General features: G+C 46.9%; 1 protein-coding gene across 4 annotated transcripts in view; it reads right to left on the reverse strand.

The window, feature by feature from the left end:
* Positions 1 to 20,379, reverse strand: part of SLC11A2 (solute carrier family 11 member 2) — a 358,374-nt gene that overhangs the window by 142,316 nt on the left and 195,679 nt on the right. For all 4 annotated transcript variants that reach the window (XM_078688843.1, XM_078688844.1, XM_078688846.1 and 1 more), the window contains one exon: positions 9,888 to 9,955. In XM_078688843.1, the coding sequence (XP_078544969.1) occupies positions 9,888 to 9,955 (68 nt within the window). The remainder of the gene's footprint in view (positions 1 to 9,887; positions 9,956 to 20,379) is intronic.

Raw genomic sequence — 20,379 nt, forward strand, 5'->3', positions numbered from 1 at the left:
ACGCTCACTTCAGAAGCAGAGATTCTCCCAGCTGCGCTCTTCGACCAAACAGAGGGTTCAATCTCAATGGCACATCCTCCGATGGTGTTCCCTACACTGACCAGCCACTTAAGAGACACAATGTTGCAGCGCCCTGAAGTGGTGAAAGAGGTCCATCAAGCCATAACTAAGCTTGCATTAAAAGACACTCCAGGGGTCTCTATTGCCAGGCCATGGGAAGCTCTCAAAACGGTCATAAGAGGAGAATTCATTGCCATCTCTGACGCAGATATTAAAATGCGCAAAGAAAAGAAGGATGACCTTTCTTAACAAGTGAAAAAATTGGAGCGCCGAGAGTCTGGGGTCTACCGACAGCTCTCCGCTCATGATTGGCAAGCACAGATCTCGAAAGGGCAAATATGCCGCTCTTCGCCTCCATGGCTAACAAGTTTTGGGGACGGCAGCAGGCCTTTGGAGTTTTCTCATTACATACCCCAAATGAAGAGCTCATCACCGATGGAAAAGTAATAGCAGGTGCATTTAAAGATTTTTATGCTGAGCTATACACCGGCCAATGCCTTGACCCCGCAAACTGTGCCTAATATCTCCAAGACGCGCACACGTCCCACCCTTCCCCAACCAGTTGGAGACACTAGAGGACATCATCCGCTTAGATGAAGTCATATCAGCCCTCTCTCAATTGAAAACCTTGAAATCTCCGGGCCCATATGGGTATTCATCTATTTTTTATAAAAATTTCTGTTAGATTATTTCCCCCATTCTCCCAAGACCGTTTAATTCCTACGCCACCCCTGATGCCATTCCTGCCTCAATGTTGACCGCCTCGGTGGTCTTCATACCTAAGCCCGGAGAAGACAAATAACGGTGAGGTTCATACCGACCAATCTCTCTTGAATGTGGATCTCAAGTTATTCATGGGTATCTAAGCTTGAATCCTCAGCACTTATATGACCTCTTTCATCGGACCATGTGGGATACCTCCCCCGAGACAAATGAGCGACAACACTAAACGCATACTATATAGAAAGCCACACGCTCTTCCAGAGAGCTTATCCTCCTAGCGATTGACACCAAAAAGGCATTAGACCGAGTACCTTGGCCTTTTTTTTTTATGGAACGAGTTCTTGCTCAGTTTGGGATTAGTGACAGATTTAGGACACATGTGTTTAACTACTACCACCTTCCCACGGCAACAGTCAGAGTGAACGGCCATGTTTCCGCCCCCTTTCCTATAAGCAGAGGCACGCGACAGACAGGGGTGCCCTTTGTCACCTGTTATTTGCTCTGTATATGGAGCTCCTGGCTGAAAGGTTTGTGATAAGCCTGAGATCACTAGGGCCACCTTTGGGGGGAGCAACACACCATCAATTTATATGTGGACGACATTGTGGTGACTTTTGATAACCTGTTCATGGCTCTACCGGCCTTCTTGACAGAATTGGAGACTTTCGACCTGGGTTCAGGATTTCGAGTTAATGTGGCCATGTCCCAGGCACTCAATCTGTCATTGTCCCCATTCCTTCTTCTCTCAACTACTACACTTTATATAGACAGATCAGAACAGATCTATCTCGCTGGGAACATCATCAGATTTTCTGGCTAGGGAACATAGAAACCCTCAAAATGACCATCTTACTAAGACCCTCTGTCTCTTCCAAAAGCTCCCTCTGGTTCCACCAAAGGGGAGGATTCCTAAACTGAAAATTGGGTTAAACCAGTTTGCTTGGCTCTGGAAGAGACCGTGCATGAAGAAAGAGCTAAGCTACCTCTCACTTCATACCGGAGGCTTGGGCATCCCGAACCACCAATCATACTACCAAGCGGCCCAATTACGCTATCTGGTTGAATGGAATAGGGCAGAATCAGAAAGGCACTGGGTATTTCAAGTCAAAGCAGTGGCGATACTACTCTCTGGTAAATCCCCTTTTTGAAGCAGACACACCAACCTAAAAGTCTTTACTTATCCCCCATCACGTAAGTGACTATGGACATCTGGGACCAGACCATCGCCAAATGTGGTCTCACCTCCTTTTCCTCCCCTTTAACACCATTGTTTGACAATCCAGACATCTCTCGGGGGTTAGACCCCAGAACATTCGATATGTGGCGACAAACAGGCTGTTGCTCAATGGGCCATATGTTTGATGAGGAGAGAGTGATCCCTTTTAATCACCCACGCGTAGATTTTGCTCTTCCCAAAACATTACGCTTACACTATCTGCAACTTCATCATTGGTTCTGGCACACAGACAAGAGATCTGATACAGCAAGCCACCTCATCCCATATGAGAGATGGATGATCACCAAATCTTCCGATAAACAACTCATTTCCGAATTACATGCCCTTCTGAACTGGCCCTACAAGCACATGTATAAAGCCAGTCAACATCGGTGAGAGGTGGAACTCGGTAGGCAGTTGAGTGACAAAGAATGGGGAGAGATATATTACAGAGCCAGACAAACTGTCTGTGACTCAGCCCTCACTAAAACTTTCACCAAAGTGGCCACGTACTGGTAACTCACCCCAGTACGCTTACACAGGGATAACCCAGAACGCAGCGCTGACAGTTGTCCGGGGTGTGGAGCTCGGGGAACATTGGAGCAACTACCTAATCTGGGACTGCCCGCGACTTCAGACCTATTGGACACAAGTGATTGATGATATTGACTTGCACCTTAAAACACAACTACCTAGATTTACCACCTACACGTTACTGGGCCTATCTACCCCCCTTACGTACCCTTCAAAATCTAGACGAGGGAGACAAATAGGATAGGCCATGGGAGCAGCCATGTAGAACATTCTTAAATAGTCTGGGTTGATGCATATTCCTACTCATTTGGGATGGCTCTACCAATTGTGGCATACACTTGGTATAGAAAAGAATAGGCTATACCTCCCCAATCAAGGTGCATCATCTGGAGAACTATTGCACCCTTACAGATCTCTCCTTTTACAAGACGTCCGGGAACTTAAGTATCTAAGTACCTGTCTGGAAGTGCCCCTGAATCTCACTCATGTTATCAGCTTAAGTGATATGTACTGTGCTCAAGTCTTCTAATGCCTTCTGGAGAATATTGAATGAGTTTGGAGTGGGTGGTGGGAGGGATGTTGGGTTGGGAATTGTTTTGTTTGAAATAATTGAATGGCAAGGATTTAACCACACTGTGCTGTGCACCACAACGATACTCCTGTACTATGTTATTTGACATTGTCTGGAATAAAGAGATTTGAACCACGAAAATACCTTAAATATTATATTTACTTGAATAGGGCATTGGCTCCTAACCTGTTCTCTTACAGAACAGCGCTAAAACACTTCTATTTAAAATCCTCCTTACTGCTATCAATTAACTCATTTTTTCGACATCAAATCTGCTACAACTAAGTTTCTAAGCTTATCCTTTCTATGTATTCCACCCTATGCTACCATGTGATGGCTCCAGGCACCCAAGTGAGGTTGCTGCTAAACCATTACCCATGTAAATACAACAAATTTTATGAGAGTATTTAAAAACTTCGCCAAATAATTTTTTGAAATACGATGTTCAAAGAGACTGTTTTGAAACACATTAGAACAGCAACATGTGTAAATTCTGAATACAAAAGGAGTCCCAAGAACATCTGAGCAAATAAGTTGTAAATTATGTGATTTAAAGCATAGTGGACCAATACATTTGGTCATAAGTAGATTGAATTGAAAGACAATGTTTGGGGATTTTGCTGGCACCTCAAAGTATTTTTGGGAAACATGAGTTTTGAAGTACATTAAGCCCGTAAAGTTGATGAAACGCAAGACAATGCCTGACTGTAGAAAGTGAAGAGCCTGCAGTGCCGAAAATGGAAAATGCACTCGGAGAATTGTGTTGCGGCAAGTGTTTGGGAATTGAAAAGGATATGACTGCAGTTTCATGGCACCAGGTGCTGATACAATGCCAAGGTGAAATGCACTTCTGTCATACATTATGCTACGACCATATCATCACCAACAATTCTTAGCATGTTTACTATACTGGACTCAATCTGGATCAGGGAACTTTACAGTAGTCTTCCTGCACGCTGTTAGGGGATGTTGTGGGGCTCGGTGCCAATGTCATTCTTCACCAGAAGGGATGAGCAGAGCCACATATAATCACCACCCCCCCCCATGCATGCTGATGTCATTTGCTTTCTTAGGCTGTCCCTGAGCTCAGACAGAGTCTATCAGCAGGTTGGCATGACCAGTGTGCATCGATCCCCTACGTGCTAGAGCAGTGGCAGCAGCTTTAGCTCTGGTCGAATGAGCCGGTTATCCCTCTGGAGGCCACTTCTTCACCAGTGCCTAGCAGATCCTAATGCAGAGAACAAGCAGTCGGGAGATTGTCTGCTTTTGCACTACCTTTCCCTTCTTTGACCTGGGGAAACACACACACAAAGAGTTGATCCTCCAGCCAATGGTCTTTGATGCAATCAATATAAAAGTTTAGTGTCCAAACAATAAAGCTTCTCTTCCTCCTTAGAGGGATGAGGTTGGGCAAAGAATGCTGGAAGGGTGAAAGCACACCTGACATTAAACGGAGTGACTACTTTCACTAGTCAGAAAGAGTCTGCAGCTTACTCGTATACCTAGTCGATGTCAGAGACAGGGGAAAGACAGTTGTCAATGTCAAAAGTCTCAGGGGTTGGTGCAGCAGCTGAAAGGTGATGAAAAAAGTGTAAAATATGTTCAGGTCCCGCTGTAGCATCATAATGGGTTTAGGTGAAAACAAATGTGGCAAACATTTCCAAAATAGCATCACAATAGGCGATTTAAATAAGGAAGCCTGATACTACAATAAAAGCTAAAGAGTCAACATCCTTTAATAGAGACAAAGGCAAGCCCTTGCTGGGCTAAGGATAAAAAAAATAAACAGCAAAACTTCAGCTAACTTGGCTTTCAGTGAGTCAATTTGTCGGGTGCCGCATCAAGCCAGAAATTTGTCTCTGACCTGCGCATTACCTATTTAGCGGTGAGACACCTAACCTCCAAGATGACATCAATGACTTCAAGAGAAAGGTTGAAGGAATTCAAATGCCACTACTCAATCACCAAACATGGACATGCAGATTGTGCAGGACGGGGTGCAGAACTCTGCCCTGCTGCTACAAAAGAAGATCCTCCAGATGAATCGGGCTGACTGGAGGTCAGCTGCTCATGCTCAGGAATTCTGGGTACTACACTTTTCTGGCCCAATCTGGTAACACTAGGATGACTTAGGCCCACTGGTTACTGATCTTCTTCAGAACTCTGGGCAAGAGAGGCAGTGGTAGGAAGTCATAGATAGGGGTCCAGAGCACCTCTCAAAACAAAAGGCGGCTCCTAAAGAGAAAGCCACCTTGTGCCACCTCCGGGTGTAACTGCCATTCATAATCTGCTAAGCATCAACATCTGATGTCATCTGTCCTAGCGTTGAGAAATCCTGCTAAGTGGTTTACCACCAGAGGAATTCCTTCGCAGTCCAGCCACTTCCAGAGGCTTATAACCTCCTGATACAGGGCCCAAGAGCTTAACTCACCATGCTTGTTGCAGTACCACATGATGGTGGTGGTGTTGTCTATGAGCAACTGCAACAGCCTTAGTATCAATCCTAGAAGTCTCAGACTCGCCCACACTGAGATCTTAAAAAGAGACTAAAACATCTGGATCATAGCCTGAATGTCCTGGACTCGCCGGTCCTGTTGGCCTGCAGGCGGAGATATAGAAATAAGCATCATGCATGTCTAAGGCTAAAATCTATTTTCTGGGGTCTGGTGGAGACAGGACCTGGGCATTTTGAATTTGTCCTTTTGCAGGACGGCATTGAGAAGGCGAAGATCCAAAATAGAGCAAAGGACTCCATCTTCTTCAGCACACAAAACGGTCTGACTTCCTCTTGCAAGACAGACAGATGAGACTCCTTCATCCACCGAGATGGTGGTGGAAGGTGCAGTGAAGTAGAAAGAAATGGGATGGCGAGGTCACGGAGTACAATTTGAAGCACACACTTGTTTGAAGTGGTGGCCTGCCACCCCTGGAGGAAATACTGGATCCTGCCTCCCACTAGGTGGCTGTGTGCCAGCAAGGACACACTAAAGCGGATCAGACACTGCAGATGCTGGAGGGGTGGAGGACTGAGCTGTTTGATGTTCCTGCTGCCTTGAGCATGGTCTCTGAAAACATCAGCCTCAGCCACATTAGGGCTGAAAGGCCAGGTGGGCTGACAGAGGGGTCTGGCTTTGGCGAAATGGAAAAATCTAATCATATCAATGGAGTAGGAGAAATTGTTTGTGGACTTGTCTGGCGAGAGCATTGTGGCGCAAAGATGCGCTATGGCTCGACTCTCCTTAAAACGTTCCTGGGTCAAATACACTTTTCCCCAAAAAGGCACCACTTGAGTATGATTTACAAGTGCCAATTTGTTAGTACACATGAAGATGTCCACACTTATTTACACCCAAACCACAAATCCCTCTGTGGATTTTTGGCAGACATAAAAAAAGGAAATTTCGTCTGTAACTTACATTTACAACAAAATGTACCTTTGTGAATCTGGCACAAAAAGAGGGTTGGTTTATTTATTGCTATAAATCACATTATCTATGCAGGTCATAATAATTAAAAAAGGTTTTAACTTACTTAATGAAGGAGCTTAAGTCCTCACGGAAGAGTAAATGATGCCCATTTTACCAATTAAAGGAACTACCCTACTTCCTGAATTGTAATTTATACATGTAAGAAGAAAAAGGTATAAGTCACTGCTGTGTATAAAAACGTCTGAAACCTTTCTTCCCTAAAGCGTGTGTATTTCACACAGTGCGTAAAATTAACATTTAGGATTAATAGATTTACATTAAAAAAAAAGAATATTTTTTAAAATTATTTTAATTTTAATTTCTATGTCTTTTTTCCTACACAGTGTGAAACCTGAAGTAACTGGTGCTCTTCGCTCCGCAAAGTGAAAGTCTGCTTTTAAAAAACAAAATAATTATTGAGTTAACACCCTAGGAGTATCCTTCCAGTGTGTGGGAGCTTTTTTCCGTTTTCAGAATTACCAGGGTTTTCATGGCAGTCCCGAACAGAAAATAAAGTATGTCAGAACTTCTGCCCTTATTAGGATGGATGGTCTGAGGTACTCTGAGCGACTCCCTGTTTTTGGAGGAACACTAGTCTGAGGTTTCTGCCGGCACAAAGAGTGACATTTCGCTCACCCTAAATAAAGCAGATGGACCAAGAGTTTGTCAGACAGGGCACTCCACCCAGATCATGGCAGAATATCGAGTCTACTAAACTCTAAATAAGGCGCTTACACATTTGATGTAATTAAGCATAATCGTTCAAATGGTTTCACACTTTTCAGGCACAACTTCAGAAGGTGATCACATTGAAGTTAAGGGGTTACCTGCCTCATTTTTGATATTGGAAAAGGGCTTTCATGGGGGAAAGAGCATATTTTCTGTCCCTACACAGTATTTGAACATCTCAGTGCCCAAACTGATGTGAACCTTTTGGATGCTCTAAATATGAACTACCCTCAAAACCAACAGTGTAGCCTTCCCTCTCTCTCCAAAAAATGACTTGTAATTTTTCCTGCTCTTGACCAATGCTTGTGAGTAACCATTGTTTGAGGGGAACATCCTTTACAACGCAACTTTTACCAAGCAGTGCCTTTACGACGCAACTTTTACAACGCAAACCATTACAACGCATTGCGCTGGGGGGCGCGCTAGGATAGGGAATAGATTTCATTTACTATCCAACACCTTCCCTACTATCCATGGGGACTGGAGTTGGAATAGTAAATTAAACTATTCACTATCCAGCGCCCAAAAGCACTATGCGTTGTAAAGGTATTCGTTGTAAATACCGCATTGTAAAGGCATGCGATGTAAAAGCATGCTTTGTAATGTCATACATCCATTGTTTGAACAACCTCACTCTACCAAGCTATAATTTGTGGATGGTGAGCAATGCCGTAAGTGTTGAACTCAAGATCTTTGAGCAAGGCCTGAAACAAAAACAGGACACATTAGATGACAGCTGAGATGTGGTCTGGAGACTGCAAATGATATCTGGTGCTGCCGGAGGCAGACAACAAGGGAAACTAGGATAGCCCAAGGCCTCTACCGGTTTTTAATTTCAGTTTACCTACATTTTATTGCACATATTGTTCAATGTTTTTGTAGAATTAATTTATTCTTGCATTTTTCTTAATATTTATTTACTTGCTTTAGCAACAACAGATAAAAAATTTCTCCACACAGCAAGAATGTTACCATTGACCCCCATCCCATTCCTGTAACTGAGAGCAATCACTCATAAAAAATAAAAGACTTCACAAGTTAGCTACAGTTCCTTGGCTCCAGTCATGCCAAGTAACACGCATCAGGCGTTAGACTAACGCATTTCAGTGTGGTGCTCAGCATCACCGCACTGAAATGCAAAGTCGCACATTATAGTGCCTCTTCAGCTGTCACGCCGGAGCGCTGCTCATGCACCATATTGACTGGAAGCTGGAGTGGCAGTGTGCGGTCCGTGCTGCTCCTGGCAGGCTTGGGGGCTACTCTACTACAATGTAACTCATTGGATTCACCAAACACCTTGTGGCAGTAACACATTCACTAACGCCAGAAGTCAATTTCCAATGGTTATTATCGAGACAATGCCAGGTGAGATCAGGACAGGACTCTGTCAGACACGGTTTAATAGGGTGGTTGGTACTGCCGCCCAGGCACAAGAGTTTAGAGTGTCTTTTGTTTTATGTATAGGTTTTCAAAACTAACTTTTGTGCTTGTGTGTAGGACTTCTGTAATTAGAATGAACATGTTTTTCCTTTTAAAGGATTGTCATAGTGGGTCAAATCGTGTGAATTTTTCAAAATGTACAATTTTTCTAATTCTTGCAAGACATATGAGAACACATATTACATACGGATGATCAGCTAAGTGAAAACTGTCTTCAAGGTAGTCCTTCATGTGCGAAAGACCCGTTTGATAACAGCACAATGTGTCCTCCATACCGTAATGCGCTGCAGGGCTGGGCAGATAGCAGGTGGCATGCCGTACCAGGGCGTACTGCTCAGCTGAGCTCGGTGATGCCTTTATTACTGTTAAACTACTTGTCTAAAACCTGGCTGTAACCTATGTGTGCATCAGCCTAGTACATATGGACTTAAACAGTATACTGTTTATTTTATAATGCAAATGACAATCTGTTGCATCCAGTAAGTATTATCTTTTGCATTTAACTGCGGGTATGTCTGCATTTGGGCACCGAACTTTAATCAAGTACCGCCTGTGAAAAACTTGTTTAATATCATGGTTACACATTTGCTTAACAGTACAATCAGGTTACAAGGACACTAGGTTGGTGCCCTTTCATTTAAGATGCTTTGCAGCAGTTGTAAGATCATCTTAGAGTTTCTCGTTGCATACATGGGTGTAATTTCTGATATTTATAGGTTCCCTAGTCTTCATTGCTTGATTTTACTTGCGAGAAAGTGTCACTCATTGTCATTGAAATGTCACTCATAATTACACTGACATTACGAAACTGTCATATATAAGCAATCTGAAACCTTGGCAGGTATGTGGTTTCACTGTTTAATAATAATTGTGCACAGAAATTCAGACATCTCACAGCAGCACCACAGTATGAACAAGGACAGACAGATATAAACAAACATCATCTCACTCAGGTAAATAAAACAATAGTCTAGCTCCTAGTTTATTTGTGCAACTTCTTATAATCTTATGTACTAGTTTATCATGGTGTTATTTAATGATACAACCTATACATGAGATCAAGCCTAGTTCACCACTCCGTTTGTCTAGCATGCTTAAATAAACAGAGAGGGAACTGGTATGCCATGGGAACCACAAAACATATTACCTCGTATCCAAATGTGATTGCCATAATTGTTATGAGAAAACCAAAAAATGCCTCCAACTTCCGTAAACCTATTTTAAAAATGAGATTTAGTTAGTGTTTTCAAGAAAGACTAATATATTATTGCAACTGAACATATGGCAAAGAATCAACTGTGACAGAACAGAACAGATTCCATGATTAACATGCAAGCAAAAAGTGATGCACACATGTGACACAAATGGGTGTCACCTGGATTCATTCACTAGCTGAATGAGACCAGACAGAAAGCACGTTTTTTCAGGGAAATAATAACTATGTTCCCATGAAGAGCAGGGTCTCGGCTGATTTGCATATGGCTGGTCCAAACAGAGGTGGCATGGTGATTAAATGAAAGATGGGTTGGGCTGCTACCTCCAACAAATGCCAGTGGGTAGACAAAGTGCAAGCATTCCTCCCATCACCCTTTGTGTATTTTATGTAAGACCATAAAAATTGGTGCTTTGGAAAGCTGCAAATGCTATAGGGACCAGGGATTTCAAATATACTAAATGGATACTAAAATGAATAACTCCTGCCTACCTAGGCCAGGTGACATCATGCAGAACTTCTGTGAACACTAAGAAAGAAGCAACACTTGGAGTGTGGAAATCATAAGCACCTAAATGTTTTAAGACATAGGGCCTGATTTAATTCTTGGCGGTAAGAAAAACTCCATCGCCATATACTTACTACCAAGAATGTGGTCCAACTGCCGAATTTAGATGCGGGCGAACCACTGGTTTAATCACGACAGACCCTACTCCCTCTCCGCAATGATTATACTCCTCCAACATCCCTGTGGATTGAGGGCCGTCGAAGACAGACCTATAATTCCGCCCACATGATTTAGATAACTGGAATTAGTGGTCATTTTTCAATGCTTAGCACCAACAGGAAAACTCTGGTGGTAAGGAGCAGTGCAAACTGCTAAATGCTCTCCTTGCCATGGGAGAGGACTCCCATGGTGAGGGGAGCTTTTACATTTGTATTTTCGAAAAGCAAATCCCACCTAGGGATTACTTTTTGAAAATACAAAAGAAAACAGTTTGGTACCTTGCTCCATCAACCACACCAAACTTCATGAAGCATTGACAGGAACTTCTGTGACGGTGGTTCCTGTCAATGCTTTAAAAAATGACCACCTGCTTCGCGGTAATTTCTCAATTTGGCAGACGGCACCTCCATCACGGCGACGGAGAAAGCAGCTCGTCAACGCCAAAATCAGGCACGAAGGCTGGTTTATTCAATTTCTAATAATCAATGCAAAGTCAGATCAGACACCACCACCCCAGCAACATTTCAATAAAAAAACTAAAGACGCTTCTCTTTACCATCTCACTGCCACCCACTGACTGACTCTGCTTAATTTTGCCCTCCCCACTATGGAACCTGACCCTTGTACCCGTCCCAATGTTAATGAAACCTTAATTATGATCAGCCTGCAATATGCAAATGCCCTCATAAGCACTTCAAATTCTATTTCCATTGCTATGTGCTGCAATTCTTTGCTCTCTATAGACCCCACCTCCTCTAAACAAGCACTGGCAAAGCCAATAGGTCTCGCCTATTGAAGGAAACTGGCTCTCTATATAGTGCACCAAAACAAGGTACACTTTGCACAGAGTCCAGGCGGCCCCTATTGGTTTACAGAGGCATAAGTAATAAACCCAAAGAACAAGTTACTTACCTTCGGTAACGCTTTTTCCGGTGGATACAGTATCTGGCTGTGGCCTTCTCACCTTTTGAATTATCCCATGCGCATGAACTTTATGTATTTTATTGTTGGAATGATTGGAATAATATGCGTTACCAAAGGTAGGTAATGAATATGCTACTTACCAGTATGCATCTGTTCTTGGCATGTAGGGCTGCTGACATTCATATCTATAGCATAGATCGCCGCCTAGTGTTGGGTCCGGATGATTGCACATTGTTGTCCTGGAAGAGTCTTCGAAGTATCACGAGATAGGCGGCTCCTCCCCTGGACTACAGTGCGCATGGGCATCGACTCCATCCCCAGATTGTTTTTATCCATTGTGGCAAAGATGGAGTGTAATAGTGTAAGCGATGGCCATGCTAAGAGTAAGTGTTAAAAAGTCTGCAGCCGCTACAGGCGCCGGGGAGGAGGGCGGGTGATATGAATGTCAGCAGCCCTACATGCTAATAACAGATGAATACTGGTAAGTAGCATATTCAGTTCGAGGCATGTGGGCTGCTGAATTCATATCTATAGCATAGAATACATAGCAGTCCCTCCATTAACGGCGGCCGCCTGTGCCAGCTGCAGAAGTCTGAAAAAGCGTTTTAAGAACAGCCTGCCCTACAGCTGCCTGCTGCTTGGAGTGCACATCTACACAGTAATGTTTAGTAAATGTGTGTGGTGTAGACCATGTGGCTGCTCTACAAATATCTTCCAAAGGGATATTACCAAGGATAGCCATAGAGGCCCCCAACTTGCGGGTGGAGTGGGCTCTTGGAGGGACCGTTAAAGTGCGCTTAGCCTTGTGATAGCAAATCTGAATGCACTTAACGATCCACCTGGCTATACCTGCTTTGGAAATGGGGTCGCCTTTGTGCTGGGCTGAGAAGGCAACAAAGAGTTGTTGTGTTTTTCTAAAGTCTTTGGTCCTATCGATGTAGTACATCAAAGCTCGTTTCACATCAAGAGTGTGGAGCATTCTTTCGGCTACCGTTTCTGGGTTTTGAAAGAATGCGGGCAGTTCAATGGTCTGATTGACATGGAACTGCGAAACCACTTTAGGAAGAAATTTAGGGTTAGTGCGCAGCACCACCCTGTTGGAGTGAATTTGAATGAATGGCTCTTGTACAGTGAGCGCCTGTAGCACACTAACACGTCGCAGAGACGTAATGGCAATGAGAAAAGCCACCTTCCATGTTAAGAACTGAATCTCACAAGAATGTAGAGGCTCAAAAGGTGGGCCCATCAACCTAGTGAGGACCACATTGAGGTTCCATACAGGAGCTGGCGGAGTCCTGGGAGGGATGACCCGCTTCAGGCCTTCTAGGAAGGCTTTAATGGCAGGCACTCTGAAAACTGAGAGATGCTGCCTGTTTTAGAGATAAGCCGCTATGGCGGATAAGTGTATCCTGATGGAAGCGTATGCTAGATTGCATTTGTAAAGATGTAACAAATAACAGATGATGTTGGGAGTGGATGCATCTAGCGGGTTGATGTTGTGTTTAGCACAGTAAATGACAAACCGCTTCCATTTTGCTGCATAGCAAGCTCTGGTAGTGGGCTTCCTTGCCTCCCGTATGATATCCATGCATTCAGGAGGCAAGTCAAGGTAGCCAAACTCTAAGACTTCAGGAGCCAGATCGCCAGGTTGAGCTGTTGCGGATCTGGATGCTGAATGTCGCCATGGCTCTGCGTCAAAAGCCTGGGCGTGGGGTGGAGCCTTTGATGCGGTACCACGGAGAGTTCTAGAAACGTGGTGTACCATGGCTGGCGTGCCCACGTTGGAGCAACCAGGATGAGTGTCATCGAGTGTTGCATTAGCTTTCTTGCCACCAGCGGTATGAGAGGTGCTGGGGGAAAAGCGTACGCAAATCTGCCTGACCAGTTCATCCATATCGCATTGCCTTGCGACTGTGGGTGAGGGAAGCTGGCGGCAAAGCTTTGGCATTTTGCGTTTTCCCTTGTGGCGAACAGGTCTATCTCCGGATGACCCCACTGCTGGAAGTACGGGCGGAGCACTGATTGATGTAGCTCCCACTCGTGCATTTGGTGGCTGTACCTGCTGAGCAGGTCCGCCATCTGATTGTCTGTGCCCGGGAGGTGTTCCGCCATGAGGAAGATGTTCCTCTGAATGGCCCACTTCCACATGCTCTGAGCCAGATTAGACAACTGTGGAGAGTGTGTACCTCCCTGCTTCTGGATTTAGTACATGGCCGTCATGTTGTCCGTCCGGATCAACACGACCTTGTTGCACAGATGTACTTTGAATGCTTTCAGTGCCATGAAGATTGCCATCAGCTCTAGGTAGTTGATGTGCATCTTCTTTTGCTGCATCGTCCATAGTCCCTGCACCGTGTAGTGGAGTACATGAGCTCCCCATCCCTGGGGAGATGCGTCCGTCGTCAGGATAATCTGTGGCACAGGCTCCTGGAACGGTCGGCCCTTACAAAGGTTGTGTGGATTCCACCAATGCAGAGAGTTGTATGCCCGACCGGTCACCAACACTAGGTCTTTAAACTGCCCTTGAGCCTGAGTCCACTGATGCGCCAAGCATTCCTGGAGTGGACGCATATGTAACCTCGCGTGCGGGACTAAGAAAATGCAGGAGGCCATCATGCCTATCAACTGCATGAACACTCTCGCAGGAAGCGAGTGTTGCGGTCTGAACTGTTGGATTAGCGACTGGATGTTGTTGATCCGCGCTGAAGTTGGCTGAGCCGTGGCTGCCAGAGTATTGATTGTTGCACCTAGATATTGCCGCACATGGGTTGGCTGAAGGTGCGACTTCGGATAGTTTAGTGAGAAGCCCAGACCGTGAAGAAGGTGAATGGTGTGGGACATGTCGGCGGCGCACTGCTGGGCCAACTTTGCCTGAACCAGCCAGTCGTCCAGATAAGGGTAGACATGTATGTTTTGTCTCCGGAGGTGCGCCGCCACTGTCGCCAGACAGTTGGTGAACACTCTGGGCGCAGTGGTCACTCCGAAAGGAAGGACCTTGAATTGATAATGCCGATTTTGAATGGTGAATCTGAGGTATTTTTTGTGTGATGGATGGAGTGGAATGTGGAAGTAAGCATCCTTGAGGTCCAAGGTTGCGAGGAAGTCCCCCCGAGTGAGTAACGGAAGAACTTGCTGCAGCGTTAGCATGTGGAAGTGTTCTGAGAGAATGTATTGGTCTAGGGGCCGGAGGTCGAGAATAGGCCTGAGGGACCCGTCCTTCTTCGGGATTAAGAAGTACAGGGAGTACACTCCTGTGCCTTCTTCCTCCACTGGCACAAGCTCTATAGCGCCCTTTTGCAGCATGACAAGAACCTCCTGCTGCAATAAGTGCAAATGCTCTGTGGACATAGGACGGTGTTTTGGTGGTATGTTGGGTGGAGTGGATGTGAGCTCCAAACAATAACCGAACTGGATAAGTTTCCTGACCCACCTGTTCGTGGTGATGGATTTCCAGACCGGCAGGAACTGCTGGAGTCTCCCCCCGACAGGTGTGGAATGGTCGGGGGGCAGTGACAGGACGTCACTGTTTGTTGGAGGCGGAGGAACGGGAGTTGTTGTTGCCCCTGCCTCTGCCCTTGGCGTTGTTGCCTCGATAACCTCCTCTACTTTGCTTGGGGTAAGAGGATTGCGCCCCACCTTTATTGAATTGTGTTTGCTGGGACATCTGGCCTCTGGAAACACCCCTATTGCCTGAGCGACGAAAAGTGCTTCCCCTAAACTGTTGGGATTGGAGAGCCCCCATGGACTTTGCAGTCTCGGTATCCTTCTTTATTTTTTCCAGGGTGGTATCCACCTCAGGACCAAATAATCTGCCAGGGTTCACTGGCTGGTTGAGGATGGTAGTTTGGATCCCAGGCTTAAACCCGGAGATTCTGAGCCATGCCTGACGCCTTAACATCACACTGGTGTTAATTGCCCTGGCTGCAGTGTCCGCAACGTCTAGTGCACACTTAATTGAAGCGTTGGAGATGAGCTTCCCTTCCTAGATAAGCATCTCCGCGGCCTCCTTATATTGGTCTGGGAGATGTTGCAACAGGGTCTCTAGTATGTCGTAGTGTGCCCTGTCGTACCGAGCCAAGAGTGCCTGCGTGTTAGAGATACGCCAGATATTGGCCGCCTGAGCTCCTACTCTTTTCCCCGATGCCTCCAGCACTTTGGACTCTTTGTCCGGGGGAGGAGCTTCACCAGTGGTCTGCGAATTCGCCCTTTTGCGGGCATTAGAAACGACCAGGGAGTCCAATGGCAACTGGCCCTTGATGTAGGTTGGATCGCCAGGTGCCGGTCGGTATTTCTTTTCAATTCTAGGGTTGACCACCCTTGCCCGTGTGGGTTCCGGACCCCTTTTAGCATTGGGAGAGTTTTCACAGTTTTTTCAGCTGTTGAAAAAGTGTCAAAGAGGAAGTCCACCTCCACAGGGTCAGCATGCAGTTCCACGTCGTGGTTCTTTGCCGCCCTTTCGATCAAGGCATTGAATGCCGCAGAATCCTCAGTGGGAGAGGTCTTGACATTGTACACCCGAGGGTCAAGGGCGGGTTGCTGATCCCCCTGGTCACCTGCGTCCACCCATGAGTCCTGTTGTTCATCAGGATCTGTGTGGGCTGGGAAGTTGTATTCCTCGTCCTGATCCTCGGCATCCGAATAAGTTGGTGAGGGTGTGGCAACTCTTTGAGTCCGAGGAGCCAGTGGTTCGACCAAGACCGGTGAATCCGAAGCAGGCTTTTTGCGCTTTAGAGGAATGGTGTATGACTCCAAAGGCGTCGTCGCAGTAATTTTCCGTTTGTAAAGCGTCAGCTTCCCGGTGTCGGCATCGATGAAACGCTCCGACTGATCCTCCACCAATGGTGGTAGATGCTTTACGCCCCCAGCGGGGGAGCAGGCTTCGACCCCGCGGCACCTTGCAAGTTCGCTTCGGGCACCGCCCGTGGTGCGAAGGCCTTCGGTGCCACCTTCGGCGGCAATGTGCAGAGGATTTGCGTCGATGATTTGGAGGTGGGGACCGACTGCTTCGGTGCGGAAGGTGCTTCAGGGTCTTCCGCTGAAGCCTTGTCCCTGATACGCTTCAGGGAGTCCGAGACCTGCTAAGTGAAGGAAGCGGACGGCTTCGTCGACACGACAGACGATCTTGGTCCACCAACGTGTGAAGACTCGAGCGTCGACGACTTGGGCTGTTCGGGCCGAGGCTTTATCGTGTCGGCGTCCTGGGTAACCGTTTTTGGGGCCCCAGTCTTCGGCTCGATGCCCTTGCTGGTCTTCGGCTCGACGCCCTTTGTGGCCCTCGGCTCGACGCCTTTGCCTTGCTCCGGCTCGACGCCCGTTCTGGACTTCGGCTCGACGCCCTTGGTTTGCTTTGGCTGGACGCATGTCACCGACTTCGCCGGGTCGACAGGTTTCTTCGGCCTGGGTTGTTCCGACACATCGGAAGACGAGGGTGTCGACGGTGGAGCAGATGGTTTCGGTTTCGATGGCGCTTGAACCACTTTCGGTAGTGTGGACACCGAAGGTTTCATCTCGGTTTCGTTTTTGATAATGGCGGCTCCGCCGAGGTGTCCGTAGCCGGGCCGGGAGGCGGGGCCGTGGATTTTGGTAGAAGGTCGTGGGTAAGGCCAATTGGCGATCCCTCGACCTGAGCCTTCGTAAGTGTTCGAACGGGGCATAGCTCTTCCTCTGAGCTATCTTCCATGGCCCCATAGGCCTCATCGTCGTCTCCTACCTCGTCGACGTCTTCTACGTCTAGGCCTTCGACATCCACTTGATAGTCGTAGTCGATTTCTTCCGCTGGAGGTGAAATCTGCAGCTGAACATCGTGTTCGTCCACTTCTTCGCTGTCGAAGACGTCTACCGGTGCCGGGGCCGACTGCCGGGCCTCCATGCGCGCCACGCGCCGAAGCCGAATCGTCTTCTTCGAACGAAACCGTGAACAAGCCATACAGTTGGCTTCATCGTGGTCCGGCGACAGGCACTTGTTGCACACCGGGTGGACGTCGATGTGTGGGTACTTCGATCCACACACGGGACACTTCTTGAACGGGCTCCGTTCCATGTCGCGTTGTCGAGGGTCTTGCTGCGCCGACTGGGCCTCGAACACCAAAGAGTCACGCGACTCCCTGGATGTCAAACTCGGGAGGCGAGTCTGAACAGAACCGGGCACCGAACACAAACAATACCGACGATACGAGAAAAGGCCTTTTGGCCTCGAGAAAGTTTATTGTCGATTCCGAACTGGAGAGAACGAAAGTACATCCGAACCCAATGGCGGAAAAAAACAATCTGGGGATGGAGTCGATGGCCATGCGCACTGTAGTCCAGGGGAGGAGCCACCTATCTCGTGATACTTCGAAGACTCTTCCAGGACAACAATGTGCAATCATCCAGACCCAACACTAGGCGGCGATCTATGCTATAGATATGAATTCAGCAGCCCACATGCCTCGAACCTTGCTCTTCTGATGGATAAATCTGCCTGTGGGTTCCTCAGGGACACCTCTAGATAAAGCCGAAGAAGGAGACTTAGCTGTGGTAGAATGAGCTCGAATACCTTCAGGAGGCTCCTTCTTGGCCAAGGCGTAGCAGATCTTGATACAGAGGATGATCCACCTGGTAGCGTTCTTTTGTGGACAGCCTTGCCCTTTATCTTGCCCACATAGCTGATGAAAAGTTGGTCATCCAACCTGAAGTCTTTAGTCCTGTCCAGGTAGAAGCTGACCACCCTCTTAGGGTCCAGACGATGAAGTCTCTCCTCCTCCTTAGAAAGGTGAGGGGAGGATAGAAAGTTGATAAAGTGATGGATTGCCCTAGATGTAAAGGAGGGACAGGAACGCAGCTCTGGTCCTAAGAACCATCTTATCCGCATGAAATGTGGTAAATGGAGGCTTGGAGCTAAGAGCCTGCACTCCCTCACCCTCCTAGAGGAAGTAATTGCAATCAGAAATAGTGTCTTAAATGCCAAGAACCTTAAGGGAAAACTATGTAATAGTTCAAAGGGAGACTCCATCAAGAAAGTGAGAACCAAATTCAATCCCACTGAGGCATGATAAAGGGAGTGTGAGGAAACCTACTGGTGAGACCCTTAATGAATCTCATAACTATGGGAGATTTAAATATAGATTGGTTAACAGAGTAAAGCCGACAAGGCAGACAAGTAGCCTTTAACAGTACCACGTCCTCATTGGCCAATACGGGGCAATCAATATCACTTGGGCCCTGTCTTGGCGAATCTTCCTCAGAACCCGAGGAATCAAGGGTATAGGAGGAAACGCGTAAAGAAGCTGTGAGCCCCAATCTAACAGAAACGCGTTACCCACATCGGATACTGGAGACTGCTGAACGATGGGCAGTGCGTGTTCTCTTGACTGGCAAACAGGTCCAACTGGGGGGACCTCCACATCCTGAAGATGTGACGGACCACCTCTGGATGGAGACGCCACTCGTGATCGGCCGAGGACTGCCAACTGACACTGTCCGCACGCACATTCAGCACTCGGGCCAGATGATTTGCAATCACACAAATGGGCCCGAGCCTCGGTGCAGACTCGCAGAGCCTATCTGCAGAGGCAATACGACCATATTTCTCCCCGTTTGTTGATGTACTACATCGCAGTAATGTTGTCAGACTGGACCTGAATAGACTGACCGCAAAGGGAGGGAAGAAAGGCCTTGAGAGCCAAACGTATCACCCGCAATTCCAGTAGATTGATGTGAAACAATCTTTCTTCTGAGCACCAATCCTGATGGGGGAAAGGAGGCAGGAACTCCCAGAAGGGTAGGGCATACCCATTCGCCACAACGTTCAACACCCAAAGATCTGAAGTCACAAGACCTCAAATTCTGTAGCAAATGGTACATCCATCCTCCACGGGACCAACATGCTCTAGGTTGGAGGAGCTAGAGCTGCTTCCCTGCCGTACCAGTTGGTGGAGCAGGAGAGGAGGAGGAGGGGATTTTCTGCCGATATGTACCTCGGTCGGGCAGCCTACAGCGCTGAGAGGATTGCCGCTATCTGACCCTCCAGGGCTTGTTGCACAGAAGGGGTTCCCCCACGCTGTGTTGGTTACTGAGTCCTTGCCATCGAGACATGTGCTGGGACCATGAAGGGAAGGGGTCAGACATTGTGTTCCAACCATTTCCAAGCGCTTTCTGGGTTATCAAATTAATGGGAATGTTGGTTGTGAATTATGTTAAGTTTGTCTGAGAATAAAAGTGCCTAAGTGAGGCCGGAAGTACTTAGGTGTCTTAATTTCCTGAAATGATGCACACTTAAACTGTACAGCAATTGTGAAGTAAGAGAATTTTGAGATCCTTGAGTCACTGATGAGAATAGGTGTATTTTCTCGGGTTGCTTGTAGTAGTACATCCCGGTCCCAAAAGTTAAAGATCTTGGCTAGGATGGGTCGTGCAAATGCCCTGGGAATAGGCTTCCTGGTGGGGACTCTGTATGCCCTTTTGATGGTGAACATGTCAGATAGGCTAGTGGGGGCTATCTCCTTTCGGAGTCAGTCTCCGATGTATTCTGTTGCGCGGAGAGCCTCATTCTTTCAGGGATCCCCATGAACCGTAAATTGTTTTATTTGGACCTCCCTTCGGCATCTTCAGCTCGTTCTTGAAGGTGTTCCACCATTTGGCGCAGTTGCGTTATCTGTGCATTATGGTCCTTGTTACTCTGGAGTACAGCAGCAAGTGAGGATTTGTTCATTTTAACCCCATCTGCCACCTTAAGGTGGTCATCCATTAGTAGGCTAATGTTGGTGGTCATTATGCCTAGTTGCTGTGCAATAGCAG

This window comes from Lissotriton helveticus, chromosome 1_1 (genome assembly GCF_964261635.1).
Source record: "Lissotriton helveticus chromosome 1_1, aLisHel1.1, whole genome shotgun sequence".
Taxonomy (NCBI): domain Eukaryota; kingdom Metazoa; phylum Chordata; class Amphibia; order Caudata; family Salamandridae; genus Lissotriton; species Lissotriton helveticus.